The 20,938-nt window shown below is 41.8% G+C and overlaps 1 protein-coding gene across 3 annotated transcripts in view; it reads left to right on the top strand.

The window, feature by feature from the left end:
- Nucleotides 1-20,938, top strand: part of KLF12 (KLF transcription factor 12) — a gene marked incomplete at its 5' end in the record, with an annotated part of 148,189 nt that overhangs the window by 70,271 nt on the left and 56,980 nt on the right. For 2 of the 3 annotated variants that reach the window (XM_080358964.1, XM_080358962.1), the window contains one exon: nucleotides 4,267-4,402. In XM_080358964.1, coding sequence (XP_080215090.1) covers nucleotides 4,267-4,402 — 136 coding nt within the window. Of the gene's footprint in view, nucleotides 1-4,266; nucleotides 4,403-15,586; nucleotides 15,647-20,938 lie in introns of all 3 variants that reach the window. The other variant, XM_080358963.1, reaches the window with a different exon arrangement.

Genomic DNA, 20,938 nt, shown 5'->3' on the forward strand with positions numbered 1-20,938 from the left:
AAGGATCATCAAGTCCAGCTTCTGTCCCTGCACGTGACAACCCCACAGTTCACACCGTGTGTCTGCGGGTGTTGTCCAGCCTGTTCTTGAACACTGTCAGGCTTGAGGCCGTGACACCTCCCTGGGGAGCCTGTTCCAGTGCTCCACCACCCTCTGGGTGAAGAACCTTTTCCTAATGTCCAGCCTAAACCTCCCCTGGCACATCTTCCGGCTGTTCCCTCAGTCTCTGTTACCATCTTTAGCTAGTTTCACTGCAAAAAGATGACAAAAATGTCTTTTAATTGCCTCTGAATTTGCCTGCTGATGCATTTCCATTCCTCACCTTTTATTGTCACCCTGCTCAAGCACCGCACGATGTGCTCAAACAGCGTCCGGTGGGGAAGAATGTGCCCAGTGGGCCATATTATCCCTAGGTGCAAAAATACAACCCCATTGGCAACTTCATGGCTGTGTTACAAGTACACAAGAGTAGGATTTACCTCATGGAGCAGAGACAAAAGTTAATTGAAAGTTTTCATCCTAGCACATTCCTCTGGTAATCTGAAAACACCACCAAGTATCACAGGAGTCTCAATAATAACTTAAGAGCTGGCAATCTGCAATAATAATGAAACAGCATGTCTTACAAGGAACAAAAGTACATAAGATTTTTCATATACATTTACACAATCTCTCTGTGTATTCACATTCAAATAATTAAAATCTGTATATAATAACTGTATTACAGATTAAATCATGTAACAACTTTCATGATTTCAAGTTAGGCTTGAGTTTAAACATTAAAAAAGTTTCTGAGCTAGCTACTTCAAACTTTTGCTGTAGTGTAAGTTAGATTAAGCTACCGTTAATACAAAATATTGCATATATATTTTTTTTGTTACAATTTTCATTTTATTTACCAACATCAACTTTCACAAAAGCATCATGTATAGCAGCATTTAAATATTGGGCAGATACATATAACTTCTTGTAATGCGATTCACTTTAAGAAAAACTGAAGAAGTAATAAAAAATAATAATAATCTCATACTTGAAGTTGCTTTTAAGAAGGAACATTAGGAAACAAGACATCCTCAGAAACAGCATTTCTTTCCGAATTGTTTTCTAGGGCTAAATCAGCTAACTAGATGGTTCAGTTGCTCTTAAATCAAATATTAGATTATCGCTAGTGCTCAGGTATGCATTGAATGCCATCATGTGTAAGTTGTGATTTTAAACAGCACAGTCAGAATGGTGCTCATTCTGCCTAAAACAATTAAGAGTTTTAAATGATTTCTGAGTTGCTGTACATTTGTCTCATGCAGGACATTGTTCATTGTCAACAGTCTTTGCTTTGATAAGCAAAAGATGTTTTCTTTACCATACATGAAGAAATAGTAAGCAGTCCAAATGTAGCCAGCATTACTGAGGCACCTAGACCGTGCTAGCAGAAAGTTAATAGAAGTCACACTGTGAATCTGTAAATGCACTGTCCTTCCTGAAGGGGTTGTTGCATCAGCTTACTAAACTTATTTTAATAGTATTTTCATTATGAAGTTCTTTAACATTAAGAAAATGCAGTTGAAAGGGTAGTTATAATCACTCGCTGTTCTTTTACTCAGAGGTGGTTCATAGCTAAGACATAAATTAAAATTTAAGACCAACTTTCCCTCAAGTCATCACTCATTTGGGGAGTGCTTTCTTTTCGAGAGCCCAGCTGTCCATCTGTGCTGCGTTTGTCTGCACAGCTCCGTGGTGTCTGCGGCCCATCCATTCTCCAGTGTAACTTAGTCACTTTTTCTAGAGTCAGATAGCTCAGTAACATGAGAAACATGGAAAAAAGGGAAATGTAACTGTGGGTTTGGGAGCTGCTGTCTAGCTGTAGGCCTGCTGAACTGTTCATGATCTCTAAAGGGAGCCTGTGATGCCTGTTGTCCAGGGCTGTGGGCAGCCAGACCTGAATAGGAATGACAGGTACCTTTCTTGAAAAGCACATTGTGAGACCCAGAAGGTGTCTTGTCCCTGGCACGGTGTTACAGGAGAGCCCAAGCTAACAAACTGCAACGTTTGGCTCTTCAAATAAATAATCTTGGATTCCCCTATTTCACCTGGCCAACCAAAATAAACACATTCTTTAAACAAATCATTTTGCCTGCCTTCTCCCTTCCTGCTCCTCCCTTACAGGGTTGGGCATCTCTCCAGTTTTACTCTCTACTCCAGCTGCTTTCGGTGTCTCTCAGCACTTACTAACCCTACGTGGTATTTCATGGGTGAGGAGGAATGTCTCTTTCTCTACCTCACCTCCCAAGTTTGTGTCTGTCCCCTGACACAAGCAACCCCCAGTTCCCCTCAGAACTATCTCAGCTCACACTTGTGCCTCATAGTCCCCCCGACACCCATCTTGGTTTCCTTCCCTTGCCCACACTCAGGTTGTACTTGCTTCCCTTTGGAAGACAGCAGCCAGGATAAGAGGGAAGGCAGATAGCTTCCTTTCCTTTTTTCCTTTTTCCATTTCCCTCTCTTTTTGACACCAAACGTAACTTGGCCAGATGCCCACCCACCCACTGTCACACTCTTTCTCCTCAGTGGGACAGTGGGGAGAAAATGAGGTGGAAGAGCTCATGGGTCACCAGTTACTGTCATGGGCAAACCAGACTTGACTTGGTGAAACTTAATTTATTGCCAAATAAAAATAGATTAGGTTGGTAAGTACCAACCTCCTGCCCCCTTTTTCCCAAGCTCAACTTCACTCCTTCCTTTAGGGGGATGGGGGCTGGGGTCAGTTCATAACAGCTCCTCTCTTCTGCTCCTTCTTCCTCATATTGTTCCTCTGCTCCACTGTGGTCTCTCCAGGTAAAGGGGAATCTGCTCCACCATGGAGCAGCACCTCCTCCCCTCCTTTTCCTCTCACCTTCATGTCTGCAAGGCTGTTTCTCACACTTTCTTCCTCGCTCTGCCCATGTGGCTTTTTTTTTTACAATTTTTTGAATACATTTTCCCCAAGGGGTTCAGCCATGCCCTGTGGTGGCTGGTTTGGAACTGGCTGTGTCCAGCACGAGGCAGCCAGCACATTGCCATAGAGTATGGACAGTGTAAGCTGTGAATGGACAAAACAATCCTGCAGCTCCTGATCTGCAGCTCTTTGTAAGACCTGAGACCCTGTGACTTTTCAGAAAGTCTGCCTTAAGCCTGCCTGACATCAGTCACCAGAAGGTTAGTTGCCTGTGTGAAGTTAGATGCAGCAGCTTTGCCATGTGTGATGTGGAGGGAAGGCTCCTTCACAGGTTGACACTGGTGTTGAACTGGATCACAAATCAGTACAACTGGGGAGTTTCTGACACCTAACTTTTAGTTAACCGGAGTGACATGGGTCCCAGCCTGACATCTCATGATGGACAGTCAAAATCAAAGCTCACTCCTGAAATTGTGGAGTACTGTTGTCCAGTTCTGGGCTCCCCAGTTTAATAAGGACAAGGAATTACTGGAGTGGGTCCAGCAGCAGGCTACAAAGATGATTAGGGGTCTGGAGCATCTTCCTTATGAGGAGAGACTCAGAGAGCTGGGTCTGTTTAGCCTAGAGAGGATCTTTTCAATGCTTATAAATATCTCAAGGGTGGGTGTCAAGAGGATGGGAGCAGACTCTTTTCAGTGATGCCCAACAATAGGATGAGGGGCAATGGGCACAGACTGAGGCACAGGAGGGTCCATCTAAACATGAGGAGAAACTTCTTTACTCTGAGGGTGCCAGAGCACTGGAACAGGCTGCCCAGAGAGGCTGTGGAGTCTCCTTCTCTGGAGACATTCAAAACCTGCCTGGACACATTCCTGTGTGATCTGCTCTGGATGAACCTGCTTTAGCATGTGGGCTGGACTAGATGATCTCCAGAGGTCCCTTCTAACTCCAACCACTCTGTGATTCTGTGAAATTACTGTAAAATTTACTCTCGAGTGTGTTGCAAAGTGGACATAGCCCTTCCTCTTTGCTTTCTGAAGATAGCCAGGATAAGTAACTTCAGGGTAAACTGATTTTTTGTTGACTATTACATATGCAGTTTTATTTCAGGTGTGCCGAGGGTGCTGGCGTGGCCTGAGTGCGTGGCTGGGAGTGCCTGTGCCGTGCTGTGGCACTACCTGGTGCATCTGTCTATCTGTCACCCGATTTGGGGAACTCAGCACAAGCAGTGCCATCCATCCCGAGCGAGCTGATGTGTTGTGCACCCTGATGTTGTTCTGGGATGAGATTAATTTCAGCACGCTCATATTAATCTATTATATGTCTCTTTCCAGCACAAATGGACCCCCGAGGCCTATCTCCCAGACAAATTAAAAGTGACAGTGATGATGATGACCTGCCAAATGTGACCTTAGATAGCGTTAATGAAACTGGATCTACAGCGCTCTCCATAGCCAGAGCAGTACAAGAGTAAGTATCACGTTCTCAGAGCGGGACGAGTGTTGCCAAGGTGCTTGGGGCTGATGGGGGCACTGGCCCTCGTCTGTACCACAGGGATGACCCCCATCTGCGAGCTGGTGTACCTGCCAGCATCTCTTGTGTGTAGCATTGTTCTCTGTAGGAGGAGATGGCTGTGTATCTCACTCTGCTTCTCTTTCCCTTTCTTTCTTTCCGCCCTCATTATTAGGTAAAGTGTCAAATTGAAATTGTTTCTTCTCCTGTGTTTACTTGTGGAGCTTGCAGAATTTTTTGTATCCTCTCCAAAGGGAGACCAGGTCAGACTTTCACTCAAAAACTATGAAAATTCTTGATGGAAAGCAGCATCAAGAAGTTCATTCTAGTTTCTGGCAAACAGGAGCTGCCTGCATTCCTCCTGAAGGACGTTGTCGTTGAAAGGAAATTAACAAGGGGCTTTCAGCAGTTTTTCCATTGCTATTATTTTTCTGTGTATTTTTACTCACTGGATGCACAAACAAATTCTTGTGAACGGACAAATAAGTTCTTAATTTAATAACTGTACTGCTTGTTTAGAAAAAAAAACAAAAAAAAAACAATTTATCATGAGCATTAGCAATTCTGTAGATGCATGAGCTTGCTCAGTCACTATAGCAGCTGGAAAGGAACCAACTGTGAGGTAAATAAGTATTAATATCCCCATTTTATAGGTGAGGAAAATGAGGTTATGCGTAAAGGTCACCCTGTACATCTGAAGCAGAGCTGGAAATAGAACTAGAGCCTCCAGGCACTGAAGCCTGTGCTACACCCACAAAACACATCTCTGTAGCTGAGAGGTTCAAAATATGGACATTCTGGACATTGTTAAATAGGAAGGAATATAATAAAGGCCGTTAGACGTTGTTATTATATGATTTTTTTATAGATGCATTTTAAGTGTCTTAATGTGCTATCTAACAGTACTTAACGTTTTGCTTTGTTATCCTGACTATCATTAGCCATAAGTGCTGATGTTTCTAAGCCATATTTGGGGAGGAGGTAACTTTTTTGCATTTTCACCAGACATCTGCTAATTCGTCTTATAGTCAAGCACAGTAACTGTCATCCTCAAACCTATATTCCCCTTAAGGAGAGAGGGAGGTCTCTATGAGCAAGGCTGGGAATTGGCTCTGCCTGTAATTAGCATGTTGCCCTTCTTAGAGTGATAAAGGAAGGGAAGTTTTTCTTCACCAGTGACACTATTACTTGATAGGCAGGCCTCACACATATTTTGAATTCACTAGTTAAAGCAACAGGCCCTGAAGTGCTAGATATTTTTTTCTCAGTTTATAGCACACATAATAAGCCAGCAAAATAAAACAACCCATCATGATTTTGCACTAAATAGTTCTGTCTAATTAATGGAAAGAGGAAGCACAGAGTGCTAGAAAATACTTCTAATATATGCCTGATAAGTGGATACTGTTCTCTACAATTGATATTGCTTGAACACTTGCAGAATTGGTCAAACCATGAAAAGCTTTTTTAGCTTTTCCACAATGTGTTCCGCAGTTTGTGAAGGTAAATGTGTTGAATATTACTTGGCTGGCTCTAGAGCTTAAGAATTAAATTAAGAAATTTAATAATATAACATAAACTCATCCTTGTTATGGGTTTTGTTTAAACAGTAATCTGTTAGTTTATTTCAAAAGCCCCATTAGGCGAATCTAATTTGACTGTGATCTGCAATGTGTCTTCTTTATTCATTCTCAGTCACAGACACCACACATACAGCTGCTGAGCTGAAAAGAGACATTAGCACATTATACCAACTCCACTCAATCTATTTCTTTCTTGGTCTATAATATAGTGCCTTAGAGGTGTGCTCTATTCTTCATTTAGCTATGTAACCATGTACCTTAGTATTTAACATTTAGCAAAGCAGTCTACTGATGATAAAAGCCCGCATTCTACGTACCCTTGTTGGAGAGAGGAAAGTGCCTTTGAAGCCTTCCAAAGGGAGACGCTGTGTGCTCAATTTCAGTGTCTAAACTTAGCAGACAGGAATTTCCTCTGAGGATATGGAAAGGCACCTACTGTTCTGGTGAATAACCAGGCAGCGCGGGGGCATGCAGAGAAAGGCTGCTTCAGTAGGCAGTAAAGCGTAGGTCTAAGCTAAGTGCCGAAGTGAGGTAGGCTGGACCTCGGAGTCTAGAAGGCTGTGCCACAGAGTGTGTTCTTTCTTAAGTGAGCTTGTAATCTCTTTCTTGTAAATAGTTAAACAGTTGGCAATAAAAAATAACTTCTTGCTGAGAGAGACTCATCTCTTCTTGCGGAATACTGGCTGGGACCTCCAAAGGGATGGCAGCATCCTTTTCTTCAGTGCCAGACTGCTGTTGTGCATCTTGTCTTTGTTAAATGAAATACCAAGCCTAGTTTGTGGATGCTGGTGTCAGGTGGGAGACAACAGTTGACGATTTTTCTGATTACTTTTCAGACACATTTTAAATTATCCTACATAAGAGTTATAAATACCTATATGTATGTATATATTTGCCTATTGCTGCCTATTCTCCAGGAGCAGAAAGGGATTTCAAATACCCTGTGGTAGCTATTAGCTTTGGGTTGGTCCTGTGCAGCCCCTCATACCATGCGCAGGTCTGTAGGGGATTCCCTTGGTGAGGCTCCTGACTTTCCCTGCGTGTTGTCTGTGGGGCTCTGTCCTGCCTGGTTAGACATCTGCAACATAGGCATCTGCATCCAAGCGAGTTGTCTCACCTCCCTGCATATGGGCTGCATAGCAGCTGGCATGTCCAGGTGGTAATTCTTTTGACCTATTCTAACTGTCTAATTTAGGTAGAGGGCGAGTCAAGCCCACGAACGCCCGTTCCTCTGCATTGACTGCAGGCGGTGCAGACAGCTGCCCAGGACACACGTGTCAGCACTGCAGATCTCTGCTGTGAGGTGAGGCTTCAGCAATCCACAGCACCTGGCTGGGGAGTCAGCGTGCCAGAAGCTGGGAGGGACAGGACAGCACTGAATGCGCCAGCATCTCCCCTTGGGTCTAAATCTGCCAGGTGTGCCCAGGTGGCCAAAAAGGCCAACAGCATCCTGGCTTGTATCAGGAATAGTGTGTGCAGGGCTAGAGGAGTGGTTGCGCCACTGTACTCGGTGCTGGTGAGGCCCCACCTTGAATACTGTGTTCAGTTTTGGGCCCCTCATCATAAGAAGGACATTGAAATACTGGAGAGAGTGCAGAGGAGGCGATGAAGCTGGTGAGGGGCCTGGGGCACAAGTGTAATGAGGAGCTGCTGAGGGAACTGGGGCTGTTTAGCCTGGAGAAAAGGAGGCTGAGGGGAGACTTTATCGCTGTCTACAACTAATGACAAGGTTTTAACCACAAGCTGAAGGAAATCAACTAGTCAGTGACTGAGGAGGAACTGGTGTTTTAATACATCCATTTCTAAACTCATTGTCTTGGAAATTACCCTTTTGTCGCTGGGTCACAGGACAGTTTGAAATGCCTGTACGAAAGCTTTGCTTTTCATGTCCTCTAAGACTAGAAGGCATCTCATTGTGTTGCTGCTTTGTGTCAGGTACATTATAGTCTTAGGAAAAAAACCTCTTACCAGTAAAAATTGTGACAATCAGACAGAGCGAGCCACATGTTTCACATTAGTTCTCATTTATTTAAACAAAATGTAATTTGCTTGCATATTTGTAAAATAACCAAGTATGACTATTTTTTTTCTTAAGGAAATTGGCCTTCTTGCTGCTAGCTGTATATTGGCTGGGCTTCCAGACTTCTCAGTGGTTCTTTGGAATGATGTCATAGTCCTTCTTCAGTTCAGCAAACCCAATCAATAATGTAAAGTTATAGATAAACAAAGTCATTATTTCAAGCAGGGTACTTTGGTGAAACTTCTTTATGTGACAGTTATGCTTTATGGTGGTTACAATACCTTACCAAAATATGGGCTAAGAATAATATATTAATCTCAAATAATATGCTCTGACTGATAATAAATATTGCAGCAATATGTAGATTTCAGTGGGCTTTGCATTGTAAGCAGCATTTCATCCTTTTTGTAGCGTGTTTTACAAACTCATTTTGACATGTAGCTCTGTAGCAAAGAGCAGATTTGCCTCTATGTGCCTGACACCGCTGACGCTTATTACACAGCAAGAACAGCATCATATATCCAGGGTCAAATCTCAGATACGCTCTAGAAATCTTTATGAAGCCAAGGGAAGTGAAGGCATCAGTCAAGCCCTAGAAGGCCAGAAAAACTTTTTAAGGGCCCTTTTTGGAGGCAGGGTGCTGTTTCCTCATCCTGACAGCCCTTCCATCCCTGGGCAGCGCTGCTGCAGCGGGGCTCAAGAGCCATCTCCATTGTACACAGTAATGCAAATCCTGAGCAGGGCATTCACCTCCTCCTTCCCCTGCACACTCGTGCAGTAAAATGCATTATTTTACAGCATGCAGCTCTCTCTCCCTGAACATGCACAATCTAATATCTCCCATGTGCAGAAGCGGGAGAGACAGAGGATGATTTTTAGCACGAACTTCTGATCAGTGTATTGGTAATGATCCAAAGATACAGAAATTCCTCTTTCTTTATCTAGACTTTTTTCACTGTAGAGGTTGTAGGCGGAGGGAATCCCCGTGATCAAAGCATTTTTTCTTTCAAATATTGTCAAGGAAAAGATGGACTGTGCATATGAACTGATGACACTTAAGGTAGCTTCTTATTTTTCTGGGGTAATGAAGAGAGAGAAAATTCTGAGAGGAGGTCCTGAACACTAGTAGTTACAGCTGCAGTTAATTCATAGAAATGTGATTTGTCATTCGGATGTGACTGTGGTGACCTTTAGCGTGAACTCTTCCTGGGGCTGAGCTGGCTGCTGCTGAGTGTTTTTATGAAAATGAGATTAGGGGCTGTGACCCTTCCCCACAATCTCTTTGGCGACCTTATGTGATTGATACATTGATGCTAATGTGGTCATCTTACTTTATTTTTAAATTTTGCTGGGTTTTACTATTGCAATACAGTGGAAGATAGTTTTGGATATTGTACTAGTAAAAAGGAAATTCCACAGCAGAGAGACAGCATAGCCACTATATCAGTGTACTCTTAAATTGATATGTGTTTTTCAAATCTGAATTACATTTCTTTTTTTTCTCCCTGTTCTTCTTTAATATGAATCAACTTCTGTGGTTGATTTCCATCTCTTTTGAGGTGTATAACTGTTCCCATCAGCCATTCTTCTTCTAGACTGATACTGTCTGTTTTCCTGCTTCAGCTGCAGTCGTTACTACCATTGTGATATTCATTATAGGGAACTTTCACCTCAGATTTTTCCTCTAGTTACAGACAAAATAGTTTGTCCTGAAGAAACATAAGCAAAGGATTTTTTGGCAGTACTCATGTGAGCTTTGCATCTCTCTCCTCTGGTACATCCACCCCTCATGAGCAAATGCTCGTTTTAAAACTGGCACACAATTGGATGGTGATTTTACAGATGGAGAACGGACTAGTGCTGGTCCAGAATTTTTCAGTAAAGCATTTTCTTCACTGGAGAATGCTAATTTGTCCAAAGCAAAATCATGGGGATACATCAGTTTCAGTTTTACTCTTCTCATGAAGATTTCCCAAGTCTGGGCTGCATGTTTCCATTGCAGTAGAGCTTTAGAGCAGCAGATCGCACGGTTGCTGCAGCACTCTTGTGGTAAAATTGAACCCCACACTCAGAAAGCAGAACTGTCCTGTTATGTGGTGACACTTCTCCTCAGCCTCCTCCAGAGTCCGTCTGCAAACTGAACTGATTTATTTAACGTTAATAGAGAGGGAGGGGTGAATGCCGATATATAAGTGAAAGACACTGGTGATGTAGAGCCCTGTAAGATGGATGAAAGACACTGGTGATGTAGAGCCCTGTAAGATGGATGATCATCTGTATTATGTTTGATGTCCCCACTGTGTCATTATGTCAGGGGTGTTTCTGTTCTAGTTTTGGTTTGCGTCTTGAGGCAGAAAAGGTTTCTGCAGTGAGAAGTGTTGCTGGGGCGGATGTTGGCTGATGACCCAAGGGCGTCTTTGAGCTGGCAGAGGTTTGTTGTGTCTCACCTGTCTTGGGGAACCTCTGGGCAGCACTGGACTGTCCAGTTTGGACTTATCCTTATAGAAAAGGTTAGTCTCTCACAATTTAATCTATCTAAAAGTTAGGCTCAAGTATTTTGTCTTTCTTCAGTGGAGAGATGTGCGTACTTCTAGGTCCAGTCATCTCATCAGTTGGATCGTCTACCTTTTGGAGATGCCTGCCTTCCCTAATGGTTATAAAGGAGCCTGGATGAATGGCTTAGGAGGATTGATAAACTTAACATTGCTGAAGTTGTACAGGAGGAATCCCCCACTATGTGATTTTTTGTAAAGCCATGCTGGAAGTCTGTGACTCGAGAAGAAACTGAACCAGTACATCAGAACTTTGGACTGCTGCAATGACTAGAGGTGTGATTTCTCCTACCTACATGCAGCTCAGACAACTCACTAAAGAAATACTGACTTCTCCTGCAGTGTATTTATATGGCAGTTGACAAACTTTTTTTCTAGTAGAATTTCAGTTCTCTAAATGCTCTGTATATAAAATGAACGTGCCTAAAGCTGCACTAAGGACTTCTCTTGCAAGAGCTTGAAAGCCCGATATATCTTTGGCAATTGCTCTGTACACACTAACTATGAGCCTTTGCTATCTGTAATCCAAATGGACCTATACTATTCTAAAAGGGTTATTTTTTTTTTAATTATGTGTGCTATTTTACAAAAAAAAAAAAAGTTCAATAACTTGACAGTTGGTCAGTACAATCTAAGGATGCCACTGTGTGTGTACACAGAGATTCCAGGATTTTTGGCGTGGAAATTTGCCAGTATATATCCCAGAGCCTTTTGCCAGGATAACAGATTTGCCATCACCCAGCAGTCATTAGGAATAAGGGCCAGGTGGATGGTAACAGTAAATCAAACAGAGCCTGCTTTGAAAGGACGATATTGCTTAAATGACAGTTTGTTAGGAGATAGGGGTATTGTCAAATTGTTCCCCGAAGAAAGCTAATTTGAAAATAAAAGCGCTTTTAGCTTGGTCTACACAAAATTATGTTTTCCTGTCTCCCCTGTAACGGTAAGTTATCGTGACTGTTGAATCTAGAGCAAGGAAACATTGCCATTAGGGTGTCTGTTCGCTTCTTTTGAATCACTTTGAAGTGCTAGACATTGCTCGTCACTGTGTATTGTACCATACCATTGCTAGGAGTAATATTTTCCTTTTAAGAGAAGTATTTAATTAAGTGCATAATAAGGTGGAAGAACCAAAGAATCCCGGTTCTGTTCATGTCCAGAGGAGTTTTACCATTAACTTCATTGGGTCTAATGATTAACCCTGAAACTGTAACCGAAGTCTGGTTGCTAAAAAGAAGAAAAAAAGTAACTCAACACTTAGGCTCTTTTGGGGGCCATCACAGTACAGCAAGAAAAGTATTTGTAACATGTGTGAGTTCATAGATACACTTCTGTGTGCCTCTTTTGTTACCTTTACAAGCGAAATTTCAAAGATTTTGCCTCCCAGCTTCAGTTCAGTGTCCATATTGAATTGTCTCATATCATTTTCTTCTCAAAAATAGATTAAATCTGTTAATTAATTTAAATTTTAGTCTAAGAAGTGCCAATCATTTCAAGGTAGTTATCAAACTTTGCCATTATTGGGATTTTACATTATTAAACATGTTTACACAAATGTGCTTTGGAATAAAATGCCTCAAAACAATAGAGTATGATTACAATTCATATAGCACTTTTTATCTTTGGAGTGCTTTGCAAACATTAACTAATTAAATCATACAGGTCTCCTGTGTGTTCAAATATTGTAATTATCCACAGGTTAGTGACTTGCTCAAGGCCATGCAGCAAAGCAGAGGGCGAGCTGGGATCAGGAATGTTTGCCTTCTAGTCCTGTGTTTAATCCTCTACAATGTGCTGCTCCAGAGTGAAGCTTTAGTCACCAGTGGTTAGAGATGTGAAATGCATTTTACCGATAGGGAGGCAGGCATCGTGTAATTGCTTGAAGAGCATGACACCGAAGCATGAATTATAAATAGCATTATGCATTACTGCAGTTTGTACACCTATTTGGCATCTGTTTCCCCTGTGATTCGTTATTCAGCTTTTTCTGGTTTTTTTTTTCTTCTCTTTCTAAATCAGCACAGAAAGCAGAGGCAGAGCTGTGTGCATTAAGAAATTCAGAGCTGTAGCAAATACTCATCAGTGCTGATTAGGTAGCAGAAAACCGCCAGAAAAAGCCACAATAAAACTAACTCAGCTAACTGCTACCTTGACTTACTGATAAGAAAAAGAAAGAGCATTGTCCTCTGCTGTCACTTGAGCCAAAATTACTTCTTTTTTCATTATCTTGATCAGATAAGTTTTTATCTTTCTGTTTCCATAAGGCAGTTCCTGTGATTTTGAGACAGACAAACATGCAGCCCAATTAAATCTCAATAGCAGTGCTTATACTGATTTATGGAAAAATGTTTAGATCAATGCATGCAAAAACACACAAACAAAGTTGTTTAGGTCACAGGTATGCAAGCTGCATGCAAAAGAGGGCACTATAAAGAGGGGAACGCTGTTTAGCAAGGCATAATTGACTGAGCATGTGAATACAGGGATCTAAAGAAAAAAAAATACACACTTCTTTTTTCTGCCGTTTTCCTTTTGTCCTGCACAATGGGAAAAGATGGTGCTGGCTTTCCCCCTTTATTAGTTCAGTCCTCTTTGACTAGTAGTGACTCCCCTGCAACCTCATTTCTCACAGCGAGTTCTTTTTAGGCTGGAGATAAATTCCTAGATGGTGGGTTTGGAAGAGCTTTTATTTTGTGCTGTGCCCGTGTGCCAAGGCAGCGTCCTTCTCCATGTGTGTGTGACTGAGGACATGAGTGTTACTATTTTGGACACATCAAGAAAGGGATAATTGGAGCTTAAAGCCACCACATATATGAAGTTACTGTAGCCAAAATGGACTGAAGGCTGAAACAAGGAGTAAAGCAAAGCAATGGCTGAGATAACAGCAGCTAATCCTGAGGTGTGACAACAGTAATGGTAGTCACAGGTTTCAGAGTCGAGCTGAGCACCTTCATCATTATAGCCATGGCAAACAAATATGTGTCAAGAATGAAGGTTTGGATCATGGTTTTGTTTAGTTACCTTTCTGGGTATGTACTAAATCGTGGTTCAGGGAAATATGAAAATGGAGGCAGTCATTTTCATAGCGCAGATAAGGTTCCAGCCCCAGAGGCAAGGCTTGGGCATTTCTCCTCAGAGTTTCTGGATCAGAGCAGCCACAGCTGTTTACCTTTCAGGCCAAAAAGAGAGGAGCATAGTAAGTTTTAGGTGTCTGGGAGGTTGATTGGAGGGTGTCTGGGAGTGTTTCACATCAGTTCCTGGATACTGTAGGTTCTAACCGGAGTTTTAGTCATCTGCTAAATTTCCTGTCACAAAAATTCATCGTGGAAATACTTATCATGCTCACCAAGTGTATTTTGCCTGCCCTGTTGCTTAGTTGTTTTGGAGCGGCCTTTGTGAAAAGAAGTGTACAAAATGTAGAGTCATGACTTCTAGGTAATGTATTGTGTTTTGTGTCAGCTGTAGGAATAAATATGTTTCCAATAAGACACAGAGGTATTTATAAAATAATTCACATAGGAGAGAATAGTCAATGTTGTCGTTTCTTGTTGCCATTTTTCCAGTGCATATTGATTTCAGTTCAGGGCTAATGGGGTAGCAGGGATTTTGTCCCGGTGCCCTTTGTCTGATGCAGCTGTGAAATAAAACCTGTACCTAGTGATACCATGGGACAGGTACCTGAGATATGTTTCTGAAGAAGGAAGAGACTCTACACAGAGAGTGGAAAAAGAAGGTGAAAATAAAGAGTATCAGGCTGTGATAGAGCTAATCACTTAGAAAATTATTTACATCGTTTTGTCACCTTGATAGTAGATTTCTGTCATTATCAGAAATACAACATTTTAACAAATGGCAAAATCAAACAAACAGGAAAGACGACCAATATTTACTGTGTACTTGAAGCAAGGAAATGTGAGAGGTTTGAAAGATGCAGTGCAAAATCTTGGAAGAAATTAGATTATTTACAGATTTCCAAGGACGAATGGCAAGTGTAATTATGTAAATCAAGAGAAGTTGCCTTGAAAATTTCCTTTTCACTTTCAACAATTACAATGCCAAGCTGACCACTTTAATTGAGCATTATAAAGGATCCAAAAAGTTTCCAGTGCAAATGCATTCAGCTGCTGGTGTGCTAGAACATTTTTGTGATTCATATTGTTATTCTAATATTTTTGCTAGTTTCTTGGGCGTTGGTCTCAGACTAATTTCATGGTACATTTGAGACCTAAGCCACAGAGAGAAGGACTGAAGGGGGCTATTCATGGAGTTGGCTTTCTACAGTTGTTTTTTTCTCCTAACATGGTGGAACTGTTTCCAAAAGCCAGCTGTATGATGCTTCTTGTTTGAGCACAGGCAGTAGATCAGAATTCATCTGTGAAAAGGAGCATTCCATGTAGTCCATATCCCAACATAGGAGTTTATACAGCTATTACATCGTATATTTGTGTTGTTCGGTATTCCAAATAATATTCTAGAAGATTATCTGTTTTCCGTGGGGCCTCAGTTTTAAGTAAGAAGTGTTAAAGGTTGGGTTTTTCAGTGATGTATTGGGAATAATATTACTTAAGCGGCAGAATTCTGGGAGCAGAGGCTCACTCCAGCCTCTGTTACCTCTGCGTGCAGTGTCTGCCTGCTCTAGATTCTCGTTAATGTTTTTCCTCTTGGTCACTGATTATTTTTTAATAAGAAAATATGATCCACCATGATCCAAAATTGCCACTAAGTGACACCTGGGCCCTTAAGCTTTGACTCTTCTCCCATGCAAACTAATGGCAGAGCTCCTAATGACTTGCTTAGCATTCGTTGGGACCTCTACAGAGCAATTTCAATTTAAGAAGGAGTTTTAGGCAAATGGGAAAATTCTAAAGTCCCTTCCACACTGAGGCCATGTGCTTACTTTGCAGTAAGTGTTCCTCAAGCTTGTCTAAGTCCCCTGCAATTCTTTGGGGTAACTTAAAATTCCTAATTGTCTGTGTTCAATTTCCAGAGAGAGCATGTGGGGCTGTGCCAGGTCAGCTGTTAACCCTTTTCGTTTTTTCAACTCCAGGTATGAAGCATTTTATTGTGTACTATATAATGTTCTGTTTTATTGACAAAGTCTAGTAGCAGTGCTTTTCGGCTTTCTTTCCCTCTTTATGTCACGTCTGGGGGATATGTGGGGCTGAGTAAAGTCCGAGGTTGATTTTTGCTATTGTTTGTTATATTTGGGGGCTGGGAGGGTGGTGCTGTATATCACAGTGGAGCTGCATTTTTTTTTCCAAATCCCAATGACTAAAATATGAGAACAGAAAGAAAATGACCTCTCTGATGCTTGATAATGCAGTTTAAAATGTTCAACACAGTCTACTGAAATTGAGTAGTAGTGTGAATCAACATAGCTCACATTATAATGGGTCATTGCCAGTTACCGTGAATCAGTTGACAAGCAAAGGTATAAAATGTAGGAAGAGAAGGTCTTTGCAAACGTCTCCTTGCTTTTTCTCCAAACAGGCCAAAATTTTAAAACCTCAGTGTGCGATGTGCCTGGGTGATGCGCGGCTTTAGAGTGTGGAATACCAACAGTGATAGGGTTCCTGTCTTTCTTGGATTCATTACTGTTGTTTTATTGGCTTTTAATACAGTGTGCAATGGAATGTCCACTCTCAGTGTGCTTGTTTGTTTGTTTGTCCTCTTCCCTTCTTTTGTTTGTTTTGTGGGCCCCTAAAAAGGCTCCTCTGGAGTCGTGGTCATCGTGTGACTAGTGTAAACCCATCAGCTCAGTGCTTTATCTGCTCTTAGTAGTCTGTGGGCCCTCTGTCTCTGGACTACAGAAGGAAAAACAACTTCACACATTCAGTATAAGGAAATAAGTTGCAGAATAAATGTAATTCTTCACATTTATAAGCAGAGCTAAGCTTCATAATAAAATTAAGAAGACAGCGTGTTTAAGAGCAATTACACTTTCAAATTGCTAATGAGTAGTCAAATGCAGAAATCGTTCCTCAAATCTACTCCTATCTCCAAATTGCAGTTAATTGCATTACAACCGGTATATTTATATTAAAAATTTGCTGCGTGTTATTACTCAAACATTTTCAAAGTAGCAGCAGCAGCAGCAGCAGCAGCTTCTCAGTTAAAGCCAATACAAAGCTTGTAAGGTTTTCTTGGGTATGAAATCGCGATGATACATTTATTTTTCTAAAATCCTTTGAATTTCCTTTGATCTGATTGAAATTATGAGTGCAACCTCAAAAGAGGTTCTAAAGAGCCTACTAGGCTCCCAAAATGTTGTGTGTCTAAAATAAATTTGTATTTCAGATACCATTTTGAATGCGGGCTCCTTTAGCCAAAATTAGCAATAATATTCTCTATAACCACCAATTATATTAGCTTCTATTCTACAGGAAGCATTTTCAAGAAGGAGGCTTATATTGTCAATTTTTTGCTCTTTTTTGGTGTTGTCAGTATTTTGCTCAAAAAATTACTTATGAGTTTACAAGTAGAGGTTACACATACCATAACAATGAATATGAGATCCTATTAATGAGGTCCCCTGAACAACATGCATAGTGAGGTGGAGATGGCATAAGTAATTTCTTGTACCACTTCTAAACCTCTGAAAGTTTGTTGGCTCTGACTGGAGTGAGGTGAGACTGGAATGTAGTATTTTGGTGAGCCAACTAGCTGCTAATAAAACCAGAAACTTGGAAGAGATATATAGGGTCTTCTCTGTCTTTCTAAAGGACCAAATGGTTCAAGAAAGTCACATCTGTCAAACTTCATTTGGGCTGTGTGGATCTGTAGAGTGAAAGGTGGAAATGAGACCAATGAGATGAGTATTTAAGTCAGCGTATCATTTGAAAGTATGAAGTCTTATGGTGCACTTAAAACTGCTTACGCAGTTAGGAGTGTTCATCACAGCTGGTCTTGCTTCTTGAGAGTATGCAAGTTTAGGAAGAGTAACTGCAGTTTGCAGTTAGGGAGAGTAACTGCTTGTCAGAAGTGGATTCTGCTACGATTAAATACAGCTATGTGAGTGTATGTATTTTACTGGAATGAAATTTCACACATGCCTAGTTTGGGGTTTTTTTTTCAGTTTTGTATTACTAAATGTTATTTTTACACTAACTTCATGAAATTGATTCTTCCTTAAAATTACACTCAAAATTATGGTATACTCATTATGAAAGTACAGAAACATTCTTAGATATTTGATTTGATTGGCAGGGGTACAGAATGGATCACAAAGTCCTGAAGCAGTATCTATTTTTTTGTAGCACTTTCCCCCTTTTTTGGTTTGGTTTGTGGAATCTCTTAAAGGCTGTAAGTTTTGCTCAAAACCGATCCCACATAAATGTTCTGCATCCACTGAGGTCCATGGATGGCCACAGGGTGTTGCTCCAGTTCATACATGTGTAACTGTTCTTTTCCTGTAAATTGCTGAGCATTTTTTCCATACTGCCTTCCTTGATCCAGAAGTGCCCTGATCCACCATTTCACTGGTGACAAGGTGACGTTATGTGGGAGTTCCAGACGTTGGCAGACGCAATGTGCCTCTTCACCTTTGGTGTCTTGTGAACGGTACTGCTTTTGCTCTTGTATAATTTCACAGAATCACAGAATGTTGGAGATTGGAAGGGACCTCAAAAGATCATCTAGTCCAATCCCCCTGCCGGAGCAGGAACACACAGATGAGGTTACACAGGAAGGTGTCCAGGCGGGTTTTGAATGTCTCCAGAGAAGGAGACTCCACAACCCCCCTGGGCAGCCTGTTCCAGTGTTCTGTTACCCTCACTGAGAAGAAGTTTCTTCTCAAATTTAAGTGGAACCTCCTGTGTTCCAGTTTGTACCTACTGCCCCTTGTCCTACCGTTGGTTGTCACCGAGAAGAGCCTGGCTCCATCCTCGTGACACTCACCCTTTACATATTTATAAACATGAATGAGTTCAACCCTCAGTCTCCTCTTCTCCAAGATAAAAAGACCCAGCTCCCTCAGCCTTTCCTCATAAGGGAGATGTTCCACTCCCTTAATCATCTTTGTTGTCCTGCGCTGGACCCTCCAACTTACATTGGAACCTGTGGTTGTTCCTGCCCAGATGCAAGACTCTGCACTTGCCCTTGTTATATTTCATTATAATTTTTCTCCACCCAACTCTCCAGCCTGTCCAGGTCCCGTTCTTCTTTTTAACACCTCATTCCATAGGCTCAGCAAGATGGGAAGTGTTTGGCAGCTGGAAGACCCAGATGCCAAATTCTGGAATATAGCTTTTCTGCATTGGCCTATGGGTTCATGGCTGGCTTCTTGGCTAGCTGGCTGGCTGGCAGCTGTAGCCCTGCCTCTGGGGCTGTGTTGGGGTCAAGCTGCTCTGGAGCAGGATGACTTTCCTGATCTGAATTACCCCACCAGACACCATTTTCATCTGAGTTTGGTTAGACTCTCCGCTGTTCAAAGACAAACATTTGCACCGTTCTGTTTTATTCCCACCATTTGTAAGACCGACTCGAAGCAGTGGTTAGTTCTCATTTGTCGCCAGTTCAAAAAGGAAATAAGCATTGCAGAGTACGTTGTTTCACTTGTTAGGATTCCTGTTCATTCAGTAGGAATGTAGGGCCCACATCTGTACTTGCAATTCATCTCTGGAACCAAATTGTAACTACAGAGCACAGGCTCTAAAAAAGTTGTACTTCTTACATCTAAAATTCGATTGCTTTCACCCATGAATGGATATAGGCACAGTCAAAACAGAAAAATATACACATTTAGGGAGAATATGGATCATTTTTAAAAAAGAAAGATAAAGAATAGTGATGATTATGATAAATAGGACATTACTGCTAATAATTAAGAGCACTGCCAGAAGAAAATGCTTGATCTTCTCTTTGCTTGATTTGGAACGTCCTCATTACATACTTTACTTTTACCTCAGGTTTTTGTTTTGCTTTTCATAAATGAGGTAATGAAAAATTAATGCATCTAGGATAGCCAAAGCATTTGAAGTTATTCCCTAATCTATGCTTTTTTCTCCATGCAGCTCAGTGCATAAACATTATTTTCAGTGGGAAAAACTGCAAAATCAGGAGGTCACTAAGACTTCGGATGCTTACAGTAAAATACAGATTAGTCATACCTACTACGAAATTCTCATTCCCTCACTCAGCTGTAGTGAGAGTATGTTATGCTCCACTGGAGGCAGTGGTATCTTTATTACCCACTCACAAAACTTTTTTAACGCTTGAGCAAATAGCACTTGGACACAAACTTCCACCTGTACGTTAAGGTTAAGCTTTGCTCGGGAATCTGACCTCTGAGGAAAAGCATCTAAATTCCCCATTATATTATAATGACTGGAGGGAGTTGCACATCTCAGGAGCAAGCAAAAAAGAAGACCCTGCCCATCTAGTTTAGGTGTGTGCTCATCTTTGCTGACAGCCTACAGAATGTGCTTCTATGGGAATACAGCCCAGTTACATTAGGTAAGTCATTATGGACTATATAGGGGACTATATAGGTAACCAGTAGCAACTAAAAGCATCTGTTTCACTTCAAGGTAGTCCACATAGCGCTTTCTAGGTTATAACAGAGCAGAGATGATTATTTGGAGAAACAAGCTGGCAGCAGCAACAGCAATATTCCCACTTTTTAGAGAAGAGCTTCATTAAGTAGCTTATCAATGAAGTAGGAGACCTGAGTCTTGGGCTCTCAGCACAAGCATCACAGAGTTGTTCTAGTTGTTGGGATCCTTGGCACAGGCCTAATCACATGAGGTACTTGGGGAACAGTGGGGTCTATCATCTTCTTTCTTGCTGAATGTGGGCTATTGTATACACAGGAGCACAGGAGTCACGGGATGGGAAGGCAAGTGGGTAAGAAGAGCCTGAATCCTGTCTGAGCATGGGCAGGAGCAGGATGTACACTCAGTTTCCTGGAGCAACATTAGGCCAGAAACAGACCTGGATACTGAAACAGAGCTTTCAGCATTCCCCTCTTGGAGCAGAATGTACGGGTTTCTGTTAGGGAGCCAGGATCCCCTTTTCTACCCAGCCTTTCAGCCTCATGGTTCTTGCATTCCTGATGTCAGAGTAGCCTTGCTTCCATGGGTGCTCATGCAGGAGACCCCAAGCTCTTATAGCCAGGTTATTCCTGGGATGAGGGAGACACGGAATCAACCCTTCTGCCTGAGAAGGAGCTGCAACCAAAGTCCCTCCTTCCCAGGGCAGATTACTTGACCATAAAGCTGCAGTACAACAAGCTGCCAGTGCCACCACCATCAGAACTCTGCCTGCCTTTTGTGAACTTCTGCACAACACGTAGGCAAAGTTCAGGGCAGTGCCTGTGGGTGGAAAATGGGCACCTGCCAGA

The sequence above is a fragment of the Nesoenas mayeri genome, assembly GCF_963082525.1.
Source record: "Nesoenas mayeri genome assembly, chromosome: 1".
NCBI lineage: Eukaryota > Metazoa > Chordata > Aves > Columbiformes > Columbidae > Nesoenas > Nesoenas mayeri.